This window comes from Micropterus dolomieu, linkage group LG17, assembly GCF_021292245.1.
Source record: "Micropterus dolomieu isolate WLL.071019.BEF.003 ecotype Adirondacks linkage group LG17, ASM2129224v1, whole genome shotgun sequence".
NCBI classification, from domain to species: Eukaryota; Metazoa; Chordata; class Actinopteri; order Centrarchiformes; family Centrarchidae; genus Micropterus; species Micropterus dolomieu.
This window is the reverse complement of record NC_060166.1, coordinates 22,498,989-22,512,434: the sequence shown is the minus strand read 5'-3', so window position 1 is coordinate 22,512,434 and position 13,446 is coordinate 22,498,989. Positions and strand designations below refer to the sequence as shown.

At 39.4% G+C, this 13,446-nt stretch overlaps 1 protein-coding gene across 7 annotated transcripts in view; it reads left to right on the top strand.

Moving 5' to 3' along the window:
• Positions 1–13,446, top strand: part of arhgef12a (Rho guanine nucleotide exchange factor (GEF) 12a) — a 43,731-nt gene that overhangs the window by 11,823 nt on the left and 18,462 nt on the right. For 5 of the 7 annotated variants that reach the window (XM_046073502.1, XM_046073500.1, XM_046073501.1 and 2 more), the window contains 3 exons: positions 4,712–4,732; positions 6,821–6,912; positions 11,914–11,979. In XM_046073502.1, the coding sequence (XP_045929458.1) occupies positions 4,712–4,732; positions 6,821–6,912; positions 11,914–11,979 (179 nt within the window). The remainder of the gene's footprint in view (positions 1–4,711; positions 4,733–6,820; positions 6,913–11,913; positions 11,980–13,446) is intronic. The other 2 variants (XM_046073505.1, XM_046073504.1) reach the window with 1 other exon arrangement.

The window sequence follows — 13,446 nt, the reverse complement described above, 5'->3', positions numbered from 1 at the left end:
ACACACAAATAAAACAGGTGCATTTGTGTGTGATAATATATATATATATATATATATATATATATATATATATCACCAAGAAAACATTTGCAAATTCTGCAGCAGAGCAAAGCTTCTATATGCTGTTTATTAATCTAGCTTTACTCAGTTATTTAGGCTTATAAATACTATCTTACAGAGTGATATTAATGATCTAATCACATGATTGCAGAGGTTAAATTGTATTATCATTGCTGTTCACAATGTATCTCACAATATAAGTGTGTATTTTCTAGGGCTGCGAATAATGATTTTTAAAGTGATTAATCATTTAGTCTAATAAATGTCAGAAAATACTGAAAAATGCCCATTGCAAAGCCCAAGACGAGCTATTCAAACTGCGTGTTTGTTGATCAACTGTCCAAACCCCCAAAATATTAAGTTTACTGTCATATAAGACTTTTGCTTAAAAATGACACAAATTATTAATCAGTTATCAAATGAGATGCTGATTAATTGTCTGTCAGTCCTCTTGTCGATTAATCATTTCAGCTGTTCTGTCCGTGCTGTTCTCAGTTGCCATATAAGTTGGTTATTTTTCTCATAACAGAGTGTTTAAAGTATCATTGGGACAGGACACAAAAAACTACTGTTGTCTACTGGACAGAGAATTCACTGCTCATGTGAAGCCATTGTGATAGTTCACTAGATATGCTGTAACGTTATGTGAGCTATGACTGTGTTTCAGTGATACCTTTCAGTGAAAGCCCAAGAAAAACGTTAACCTGGTAGTGAGGCCCTTCTAAATGATCATTCATCATTGCAGTGACTGGAGTCTGTATCCATCAAGATACAGAGCTATCTCCTCAGAATTTAGCTCAGCTACAAGCCTGAGCTAAGTAAAATCCTCACAATGGAGCCTGATAAGCTATTTACAACTATGACAATTACTTATTTTGGACAGTCTGGGGTTAGGGTTAAGAACGCATTGCTCAGGTCACTAAGTTAAATACATCCATCGGGACGAGGCCTACAGGTCTTTTACTTGCGCCTATTGTAGGCTATATTTACTGGCCTATCACTAATACTCTTTTCTATTTAGAACATTCTTTTGTATATTTGTTTTTATGACAATAAAAATTTATAATTCTTCTTGGAAACTATGTGGCAAAGTAAGAAATTTATTTTGAATCAGCATGCCTTAGCTTTCCAATCTCTGTGGTTGCTGTGGAAATCTAAAGGGCAGGACAGTGCATAGCAGTGTAAACAGGGAAATGCAATTGATGTGATATTTGTGCTCTATTCTTTTTTTAATTTTCAGCATGACTTAACACATCAGCTCTAACAAACTTAGTATAGGCTTAGTGTGTATTCATGAGCCCTCTACGCACATGTAACCGAGGAGAAAGCAAAACAGAACGGCAGTTCATGAGGCTTGTTAGCCTTTCTGTTAATTTGTATTGCCACTACATAAATCAGTTGTCTATCATTGTCATTTAGCTGCTCTGCTGGCATACAGGCTTGTATTGGAGTAGGGACTCAGTTTGTGGTGTTTGTCAGTGCCTTAAAATATGGTTAATCTGTGTTATTTGTACGTTTTCAACCAAAGGACACTTTGGCTTCCACATTGAAAGTCATTTCTTTTTTTTGATTTCACCATGTAATTTAAGAATAGTTGATATCATTTCTGTCTCAGACAACTCTCACAGTAGCCCTGAGAAGCTATTCAATCTGATTAGTTATAAAAAAGCACAATCGAGAGCAGAGTTTGTCAGTGAAGACTTATTGTTAAATAACTCATAGTAATAATTTGTAGGTAATTATGAGGACACTATACTGTGTATAGGTATACATGACCTTTGCTATAAAGATGGATTATAGCAGCAGTTGAACTCCCTGTTTGTTTGCTTCATTTGTCTGTGATTACTTAGCAGTTTTTAGTATATTTTTTTAAGGCCTAATCCACACGGACACGGGTATGTTTATTACTGCAGTTTTTCCTTCTTCATATAAAAAAAAACATCTCAGTCTACATGAAAACGCAAAAACACACTGTCAAGCGCTGTCAAGAACATGCCAAACCAGGCGGCAATATGAGTTCTGATGAAATCGTTGCATCACTTTTTCAGAAAGGTTAGACTGCCTCCCTGTCATTACTGTTGTGTTGTGTAGTTAGGCTGTCATGCTAGTGAGTCATTGTTTTTCATTTTTCAATCAATCTATCAATTTTATTTTCGTAGTAGTAGTTTTGCTGGTTTAGTGTAGAAATCAATGTGACAGCAGCACTCTCGTCCACCCAGGCACAGCGTTTTTATATTATTTCATTTGAGCCTACCTTTTATTTTTGTATTAACTTTGGAAACGTCGTTGTCAATAAGGTCATGCAGACCTTAAAAAACGGTTTACAGTGATCCAGATCTGGTTGCCTGGGGCAGTTAGAGAACTTTTGCTGTCAAGCCCCAGAGTGGTATGTTTGTGTGTTTTCACCAACCAGAGGCCTGGCCCTTTCAGGATTCTGTGCAGCAGGATATTTTTGGATTGCCATTTAGAAATGCAACCTATATTTTAAGAAATGTCACAGTATATTTATTATAATGATGAAAGTCATGCTGTGCTTGATATCCTTGGAAGTCAACACAACAGCCCAACCCTATATGCAAAATAATTTCTTCGTCCTGGCCTGCAACCTTCTGTTGCATGATTACCTCCTTTTCGGTTAAACTAATATAACTGTTTGTGCTTTTGACTTTTGTATAGCTTTGTATTGTAGACATGCTTTTTCTATTTCACTTGTATTTCTCTTTGTTTCTGTCCAGTGCTGCCATCTTTCTTCATGACCTCTCCTTAGCCTTTATACGTGTCTCAGGCAGCTCATTTCATGGTCCCATGGTTATTTGTGATGTAGATACTGCGTGATATACTTGGAAACATAATTTCTTTTCAGTTCTGTTTAACCTGCTTTAACATGTACAAAACAGTAGAGCATTTTTTCTCTAAGCATGATTCATAAGTGTAGTTCAGCATAGACATTATAGCCTGCCTGATGCATCATCCAGCCCCTTAGAAATTGGTTGGTCACATTTTCATTTGTTCCTGTATGATCAACCAAGAACAACATCTGCCTACTCATTTTCCCCTGTGTGTGTACGCATGTCCCAGTTCAGTGTATGTGTGTGTGTGTTTATGTGCTGACTTTTCCGTCTCTCCAATTCAGAGGTTTCTTAGGGAGTGGGCTACTTAAAGCTTTTTCTGCTGGAGGCTCTGGAACTTATTACAGTCTGAGGCATTTTCATAAACGGGCCATTCAGCTGCCCCGGCATGGCTCTGAATGGGACACTGTCGCCAGGAGAACGAGAGTTAATGTGGGCTAGTTAGACGTGAGACCTCTCTATTAAGGATAACTGAAATGTTTAGCTATTCATACTACTGTTTTGTAGTATAATACTGTGTGCATTTAGATTTTAGTGATGGAGTTACATCCTGTTTATTATTGTCTTTGTCTATTTAACGTTTTTTTTTAAGCATTATACAAAGCATAATGCATGTAGGCTTTTTTGAAAATGTTACCATGTCAGACCTTACTTGAAATGAACTGTTGTCTTGCCTAGCAAAGATGCCCTGAATAAAGAGATGTGGGCGTGACAATAAAGTATAAAAAGGTATTAGTTTTTATTAGGTTTTTTTCTGGTGGAGACATGAGTCTCTTTGCCATGCTTTTCACTTCATCACAAAAAAAAAAAGATATAAAACCAAATCTAAATTTAGGCTGAAGAAGAATGGCAGAACGTGGCTCCCTCTGTCTGTAGAAACACAATGATAATTGGCACAAACTTCATGAGAGTTTTTCTTTTCAGTGGAAAACGCATAACAGATCAACTATATGATTAATATTGCCCTTTAAATAGCTTTGGAATAGATTATTTTGGGGCCCTCAATGACTTAGACCTATATCATTAAAGGGATTTTTGTAAAGTGGCTTATGTGTTTATTTATCCTTCATGGAATACTGGAGTTAAAATTGGTTCTTCGGTAAGAATTGCCACATCCAGCTGGTCAGGTTTTGCTAGAAGCTCATTCCCACAGATGCTAATATGCCCTTTTTTCAGTCCGGTGCAGTATTAAAGTGAGGAAGAAAACCCTTAGTCTTAAATGTAGACCTTATTAGAACGTTTTGTGTATAGAAAGTTGACTCTGAGCTAGCTTTTATGTCCATAAGGCTGTGTAGTATCTCCTTAAATCTTTCAGTTTTCATTCGTGGTTGCGTCTGCCAAGCTGCAAGTCAGTAGACAAATCTCTAACTTCCTGGAAAACATCACCTTTTCCAACATGAAGCTGACAGTAATAGTATCCCTAAATTACTTCATCACAACGTCACTCTGTGGCAGTAATCAGTCTCAGGCCAGGCTGCCTCGACGGAAACGGGCCATGGATGTGATTCGGATATGATAATTACAAGTCGTGATGTCTGCATGGGCTTAATCGCAACACACGCACACACAGCTGAGATTGGAGAGCCGGCTGACATTTGACCTGAAAAAGGGTTTAATCTGCAGCTGAAGAACTCTGATGTTTGATCGGGATTATCATGTTTACCCGCTATATGGGTCTCCGGAGAAGCAGTCGGCTTGGCGTCTTGTTTTTGTCTCCAAATAGGCATAAACAGCTGAGCTTTTGTTTACCTTTTTAGGACATTTCTGGGAGAGACTGACGGTCATTCTCTTTTATCTTGCAGGTTTCCCAAGAAAGCAAACAGGTAAGAATATCTCTGTTCTTCTTGCAAAGATATATGTGCATGCTTATCCTGTGGCCACATAAACACACACCAGTGGTTTACATACACAGAGCTCCAGACGAGGGAAATGAGGCAGGTTTTACTAAGCTTCATATGCTGCAACACAGAAGTCTTCAGAGTTTGGACCAAACACCCCCCCCCCCCACACACACACACACACACACACACTCATGTACACACACACAAGCACACACAGAGTGAGGGACAAAGGGTTCCCTCTCTTCTGAGGGCGGCCATCACTGCCTTTCACTGTGAACAGAACAGTGGCCTTTCACAGTTGGGGCCAGTATAGGCAGAGGCAGCCATACATAGCCTCCCGAGGTTCAAGCCAGAGTCTGGCCTTGTAGCACCTCCTCTAAGGAGCGTCCTTTCTCTGGCCTTGCTCCCTGGGCGCTCAGCAGAGCGGCTCCACATCCTCTCTGGCTGTCACATTATACAGTAGACACACTCAGCATGATTCATACAGTAGGAGGTCCTCTTGCCACATTACTCTCAATGCTGAACAATCGTTGGTTCTGTCTGTTGTTGTAATTTCTCCTGAGCCTTCACTTGCCATCCACTTGTGCATATACAGGGTGGTAGTAGTAGTAGGGCTGGGTATCGAGTTCAATACTTTTTAGGCACCGACCGAATTGCCTCAATACCATCGAGGATCAAAAAAATGCCTTGTCGTTCGGTACCAAAGTTCGATACCTAAAGGTTCTTGTTAACGCCAATAAGCATGCAGCATTCTTGATGTGCCCACATCTAAAAGTGATTGTAATTGGCTGTGGTGATGTAAACACTAGTTCACGCCGGTTACGCACAGAGATGTAGCTCGTGGATGTAAAAGACGTGGAGAAAATGAAAAGTGTGGCTTGATGCACCAGTGCGCGCTGCAATATTTGTGACGTAAGATAATTGCTGCCAAGAGCGGAGACACGACAAACCTGGTGAAGCCCTTGACTGTGCATGGAATAAACTTAAGAGCAAAAAGTTGCTCCGTCTTTGCTGCAACAAGACAGAGCCGATGCAGTCATCGTCTGTGCGCCCTACTGCCATCGAGCCTGCTTCAACATGCCCACCATACGAGCAGTGTTGGGCAGTAGCGTCGCTACAAGTAGCGCCATTACTAGTTTAACTACATTGCTCAGTAGCTTGGTGGCAGCGTCGCTGGTTTCTGAATTAAATCAAACCAAATCAAAGCTCTTTTTTTGACCGAGTAGCGCAGTAGCTTCCACACGCTACATTTTCCCAAGTATTTCTGAAGGATCAGTAAGAGACGCCACCGCCTCACACGGTCCTGTATGTGCAGCCGGCGGAAGCGCTTCCGTGTGATAGTGACATCAAGTACGAGCCTTGGGCTGATGTCTGTGGATTAAAGACACGTGCGGCTGAGTTTACTTTCTATTGTGATAGTTGTTGCCTGGCCACCTCTTCCTCTAGTGAGGAGGAAACTTTGATATGTAGTGGCAGAAACTTGTTTCCATGAGATGAGAGATTTCTCTCTCTTTCTCTCAGGCCTATTGCCATGAATGTTTAGGTTGCAATGTTGCCAGAGCACAAATTCACACAATAAAAAATATATAATTAATAAACAATGAAATGACATTATAAAAACTAAAGAAAGCGGAATAAAAACAACAAAAAATCAATATAGGCCTATGTTACATTGAAAATATGTCTTGGTTTTGACAAGCAGTAGCATTTTTCAAAGGAACAATTATTAAAATAAACTATTAATGATAATAATGTGATAATTAAGTTACTTTATACAAACAACAATGGTTCTCCGTTTGTTGAGAATAAAATTGGTATTGAAAAGTATCGTTCAGGAACCGGTATCAAAGTCGAGGTATCTTATTGATATCAAAAATCTTTGAACGATACCCAGCCCTAAGTAGTAGTACAGAAAGACACAATGACAGTGCCTGTAAAAAATGCTACGTATAAAAGACCACGGTGTTGTATGTGTCAGCACATACTGGATAAATGTTAATGTTTTGCACTATTTAACCACTTGTTTGTGGTGGGATAATCTATTTCTCACGGGTTTTCCTCTTTCTCTAGAACCAGCAGCATTCTCAGTAAAGACCACCCCCCAGACAAGAAAACCAAAAGTGACAAAACCTCCTTTCCCTCCAATGAGTTTGACCCTACAGGTAACTTCCCACTTTCGTTTTCAGGCGGATTCTCCTGGGGCCCTATTACAGAAACTTCCTCACTTACAGATCCTATCTTGACTGTTTTGTAACCATGGTAATTAGGGTTAGGGCCTGTTTTAGGAAAGAAATTCATTACAGATGAACAGTTCCTAAGTCAATGTTTCTATTTTAACTTAAGATAGGAAACGTGTATTACACAAGCATCATAACTTCCTAACTTTAGGATAACGCTTAAGCTGTCCTAACTTTCACTTTTTCACCAGGTAATGTCCACTTACTTCTTTAATACATATAGCTGCTCCTTTTATTGCTTTTACAAAATCGAAAAAAATGTCAGCAGGCTTAACTTATTCATTGAGAGGCTTATGGCAGATCCAAACGGTATGGGCTTAGATTTAATGACTGAAGCTGTATGCTATGTAACGCTACAAAATGTATCAGAGCAAAGATAGCAGAGACTATGTCTGCTATCTTTAGCCGTGTTTCGACCAAAGGAACTCTACCCCAGAACTAGGAACCTTTGGAGGAATTCACTGCGTTTCCACCGAAGGGACCAGGATCTAAATTTAGTTCTAGGGCCTTTATTTTACCCCCAAAAAGTCCCCGCTCAGGGAAGTACCAGTACCTTGGGGAGGTGGGGCTTGCCTTGCAGTGAATTTCTGGGAGGGGCGAGTAGAGGCCAGTGGCTATAAATCGAGCATGTTGGCTGCTCCTCTCTTTTCCAGCGTTGTTTGCAAACCAATAAATCACAATCAACATTCAGATAGCACATACAAGTCTCGCCGATGTCGCATGAGATCGTACGTCGGCATTAAATGTTTTGCTCGGAAACAGCAGCCAGCGCGCAGTGGTGTGTTTACAGTAAACAGCTGATGGAGTTACGCATCAGTCATGGGCTGAAGGAACTTTTTTAGTTCCTTGAAAAGAGATGTACCTTTGGTGGAAATGCAGCTTTAGTCCACTCTCTTTCTTTATCTCCCGAGTTAGCCCCAAGTTAGCATTGATGTAAATTTTGATTTCTCGACAGAGGTTACCAACACCTCTGACTCGACTGTCTTGAAGATCAATAACCGTTTTTCATTTTTCAATGTATGTTTCAGTATGTTTTAATATTAAATTTAAACAAAATGGTTGCAATGCTGTTTAGCTCAGCCAGATGAGAAAAGTAGCATTGCTTACTAGGTAACAGACATAAAAGTTGATAAGCGATGTTGGATTGAGTATTTAGGATTTCCTAGGATTTCCTTAGACTTTTCCTATCTTAAAACTTAAAATATAGCCGCGAGCGGCAATGATTGGGATCCAAGTCTTGAAAAACGCAACATTTGAAATTTTCAGAGGAGAAGAACAGATTCAGACGACTTAAGAAATTAAAGTGATGAAAGAGTTTGGACTTTGATATAATTGTGGAAACAAACTTGATTTTTTTCAGCATCACCTTAAAATCAGAGAGGGTCATTATATGTTGACTACTGGGTGAAATGTGCAACCCACCTGCGACTTTTTGTGTTTCCAAGATTTAAAGTTTAAGCTGCAGACTTTTAAGCGGAGAAAAATAAGACTAAAGTGTCACAGGATCGAAATATAATAGAGAACTACAATGATCTGAACTCCCGCATTGTCAGCAAGTCTGCCTCGGCCACCTGGACCTTCAGATCTCCAGAGTAGGTGACTTACTGACCGAGCTACTGGTGAGAGGCTGCTTCCACACACCTTCTCACATGTGGAGGTAGTGACGTCACATGTGCCAGCCCCTGATAGTTTTGTCAGTTAAAACTTCAAACGCTTACAACTGTCAAGATGTTGGTGAGAAAATTCTGAATAAAATCACTTATCATTCTGCCAGTTTTGGGTATGTTGTTAATTATTTTGTTGGCATTTGATCCAAAACTGATTTAAACAGAAAATGTTGTTCATACTGTACAAGTTATGACAAGATACTGAATACCACTGCAGACTCACTGTTTGACCGATCTGAAAACCCTTTGATACACTTGATATCGGCCATCTGGAGAACGACTCTGTCAAGTTTGGTAGCGTTTGAAGAAAGACTTGTGGAGATATAGATGTTAATTGATTTAGCATATTCTGAAAAATATAGAGTGACTGACTTCTGAATTGACCATAGGTTGCAGTGAGGCAGATGTTAGTCATACAGTATATCAGTGGATGTGCTGGAAAAATTTCAGCTCTCTAGGATGTACGGATGATTTTCTTAGATTTTTTGAAGTTAGGAATGAGAAATGTACATTTCTTGTAATAAGCCACGCCCACTTTGCGCAATCATTACCTAATTTTATACATCAACTGAGTAGTGAGCCAAGATCGTACAAACCGAATTTCGTACGAATCCATCCAGTGAATTACAAGGTATAAACTTTTTGCAAGTGTAGCTAGCACCTCCTAGTGGAAGAATATCCCAGGACTGCTCAGTGAAGCTTGGGCCGAGCATCTGAGCAGACGCGTCAAGTTTGGTGACAATAGCTTAAGCCAATTTGGATTTATGGGAATTTATGTGAAATTGTACATAAATACACAAAAGTAAAAAATCATGGAAAAAAAACAGATTGACGTATCAAAATTCTTTTGATCAGCGACGTCCGTAGATGATCCTGCCAAAGTTTCAGGTCGATTGGCGAAACCGTCTGGCACGAGTTTGCAAAAATAGTTTTTAGAGAAGTGATAAAAAGTCGTTTAATTTGACATTTTTAGAGAAGAAGACCATTGGAGCAAAGATGGAGATGAATCCAGAGATTAAAATAATGAAAAAAGTTCGACTGTAAACAAAGGCGTTGCAAAAACGCAAAGTTGATTGTTAAAGCGCCACCATGATGTCTATGAGGGCTATTTACAACCTACGTGCAAATTTTGATGAGTTTCCGTCCAGCAGTTTTTGCTGCCCAAACACTTTTAGCAGAGAAAAAGAAGAAAGAAGAAGAATAATGAGAACAAAACCAATAGGGCTCCAATAGTTTCGCTGCTTGGATCCCTAAATAGTAAATTTCTGTAATACGGCCCCTGTTCTGTTTCTCTTATTCAGTCTTTTTTTTATTCTCTGCCACATCCTTATTCCATCCTTTCCCTCTGTCTCTATCTGCTTCACTTTATCCGACTGCCTCACATGTTTCTGTCTGTCCATCTCATGCATTTCTTTCTCTCTCCTTCTAACACACACACAAACACAGTCTCATAACAGTTGTTCTGATGATGGTTTTCTCGATGCACAAGGCATGCTGGGATGGTGAAAGGTGGTGAGGGTATCTCGCTCCATTCTTTGCTCTCTTTGAACATTCTTCATTCATTTTGCTTGTGTGAACTGATCTGAGAAAAATGTTTGGATGTCATCATCGGAGCCTATTTTGAGCAGGATGTTTCTTTCTTCCTTTTTGAGTTAATTCAACTAATGGACGGTATAATATGTCTTTATTGGCTAAGCCTGCGTTACCCTGACAAATACCAACTGTTGGCAGAAGCGTATGTTGCATTACATGTTGCACGCTTTAAGCCGATAAGCACGGAAAGGTTTGATTATAGGACCTTAAAATCCGCAGCTGCATTTATAATGTCCATTTGGTTCTTGTAGTTTTACATAAATCAGTGCACTGTGGGTTTTGTGTGCTCTAAGTGGTTGGGTGGTCTCAATGCATAACTTGAAGGACACAAAAGCCACTAAGCCTGTTTTGCACTACAGTTTCAAGTTTATTGCAGGGTGAGGTTGTTAAGGGTTCAGAAACATACTGGTGTAAGATGTTGACATTCCCTGTGGTGATTGTCAGCAATCAGGGCAGGATTGAAATATGATTGAAGCCTCTGTATTCAAAACAAAACAGAATCCTCTGCACCACATGGTGGAGCTTATCTCTGTATGATGCAACAAAATATAGACCCAATGTGTCCTCTCAGAGGTTACACAAGACAGTGCACTTTGTTGCCTGCCTGTGTGTAGCAGCACACTAATCTTTTTCCACGTATTTCTCTCATGGTTTGGTCCATGGTTGGATGCAATGATTAAAAAAGCCATAGAGAAGCAAATTATTCTATATTTAATTGAAAAGCTACACCTTTAGGTCCTCCTTAGATTATTGTTTCTGGACATGATTCAAATTTGAATTTATGTCATGACCTTTTGCATGCCTGCATGTTATTAGTCTATGTTTCTGTCTATGCCTTTTAGTTATCTGCAAGTTGTATGGACTCTTTAACAATCTTTCCCCAGATTTTTCTTCTAGTTGCATCTTTTCTGTTATAATTTCAAAGTGGTTTGGGTTTATTAGGGATGGGCAGGAGAAGTCAGAGACTCTGGAAATGGATGTCAACACTGGCTCATGACATTCACATGTTGTCAGTGTTTGCAGTAATTAAGTTATTTATTATCTTTTAATTATTAAATGATTAATTTAAAAAAAACTACTTACTTTGTTTTGGATTTATTTATGTCAGCAGCTTTTTTGCCACAACTTATAAAACCACCGTTTGGTGTTCTGGTGTATATTGAGTATAATTGCAATGTCACCAGCTGTATACTGGATTCCTTATATGGGAGCTAAGTTCCAGTTTGGTAAGGCTATTGAAGCATTATGGCCCACAAATGGGGTTTATTTCATTTAGGTTCTGCTGCATTTTAAAATCTAATATGCATTTAAATCACTTAAGATTATGATTTTAATGCAGTAAAGTTTGGAAAAATGGGACCCATGTCATTGAAGTCACAATAAATTGGTAGAGTGACACCTATTTTAAAGAGAGTACTTTTAACAACAACAAAACAACAAGCTAGTTAATTTTCAGTGACTGCTCTCCTGCCTATCCAAACCATTGTGTTTTATTAAACTACCTATTTGTTCATTTAATTTCTCTTCTCCCATAATTGTTTCTCCCTCATGATTTTCTCTTTCCTGTTTTGTGTTTCCTTTCCCTGTGTTGGTTCTTTTTTGTGCGTGCGTGCGTGTGTGTATGTGTTTGCTGCTGTGCTGTCTGCGTGGTGGGGGCTGTGAGCAGAAGCTCTGTTGGTGCAGAAGAGTGGCAGCAGCAGTGTGCTAACAGAGGGGAAGCCTGAGTCCTGTGGTAAGATGCTCTTGGTGGAATGGCTGGTGTGACAGCTGCATCTAAACATGCTGCAGATACCTGGTGTGAAATTGCCACTGGATGTTTGTTTTAAGCAGCGCATATCAACGCATGATTTTACCTGCTTTGTAAACGTAACAGTTAAATTCACGCTGAAGAAAAAGGAATGCACTTGATTTAAATAAATGATCAAACTATTTCTGAAAACTGAGAGACATTTTCTTTATGCAAGCTAAAACTTGATTGCACGTGCTTTGACATAGGGCTGTGACTAATATTGTCGATTTAATGCAGATTATTTGGTCTAAATATCAGAAAATAGTTTATAAGGGCCATCACACACAAAACTGATTAATGCGAAATCCAAAGCTGTGTTCAAGCAAAGTGGGACCTTTGACCTTGGGACCTTGAAAAATGTAAATAATTTCAGCTCTACTTTGAAATGTCAGTGGTAAATGGGATTATGGTTCATATAATTCTATCGCTGCAGCAGCAAAGTGTCTGAGCAGTGCATAGTGCTCAAAGTAGCGCTGTTGCAAAGTTTGTTATCATTATTCTCTAGATAGGATGACAAAGGCTGAAGCCAGCGTAAAGCATATTTCTCATGATTATGTGTAATCGGTCTTCCTGTTTCCAATCACCAAATGTTGGCTCTGTGCCCTTATTGATCAGTACAGCCGTGATAACTTTGCCAGGTTGTGAGATATTTGGCTTTTAGTACTTTCAGAAGACACAATTTCTTTTCCGCTGTCCATTTGAATACTCGGTAAATTCTAAATAGCTAAATACACCACTTCCTTGGATACATGGACATTTGAGTAACTTTTTCCATCATGAAAAATGGGCAGTATTGGAATCACTTGTAGAAGGCCTTAGCAGATCTGCTCAGTACTACTTAAACGATTTAAGATTACTAGGATGCAGTTGCACAGTTCACTTTAAGCCATAATCCCACTCTTGAGTCAGGTCCTAATATTGATGTAAATTTTCAGTTGTGTGATAAACTAAATGTGATTAAAACAAAGCTCACGCAGAACATATTATTTACAGGCCTACACAGACTTACTTTAAAGTAAAGACAAGCACCCCCTGAACAAAGGGTTTAGTGACATATTTCTGAATCCACATGTTAGCAGGGTTAGCAGCATGATGGCTAAGTGATTAGCCTCACACCAAGAAGATTCTGCTGGGGCAGGGCCTTTCTGTGTGCAGCTTGCATGTCCTTTCCTCCATAGTTGCCGCTCCTAAAACTTAGACTGATGGTATGAGAGTGTTGTCATAACCCTGTTCAGATGCTCTCTCTTACATCATCTGGGAGACCGTTTATCAAATTCTCTCTTTAGACGGAGACAGAAAATATTGAGTAAGTTGAGATTTCCAACAAAAGGACTTCTAGTGGGCTCAGATGCAGCAGGCTGGCAAAACAAACTCAAGGCAGCTGTCAGAAATGCCAGATTCTGCAGATGT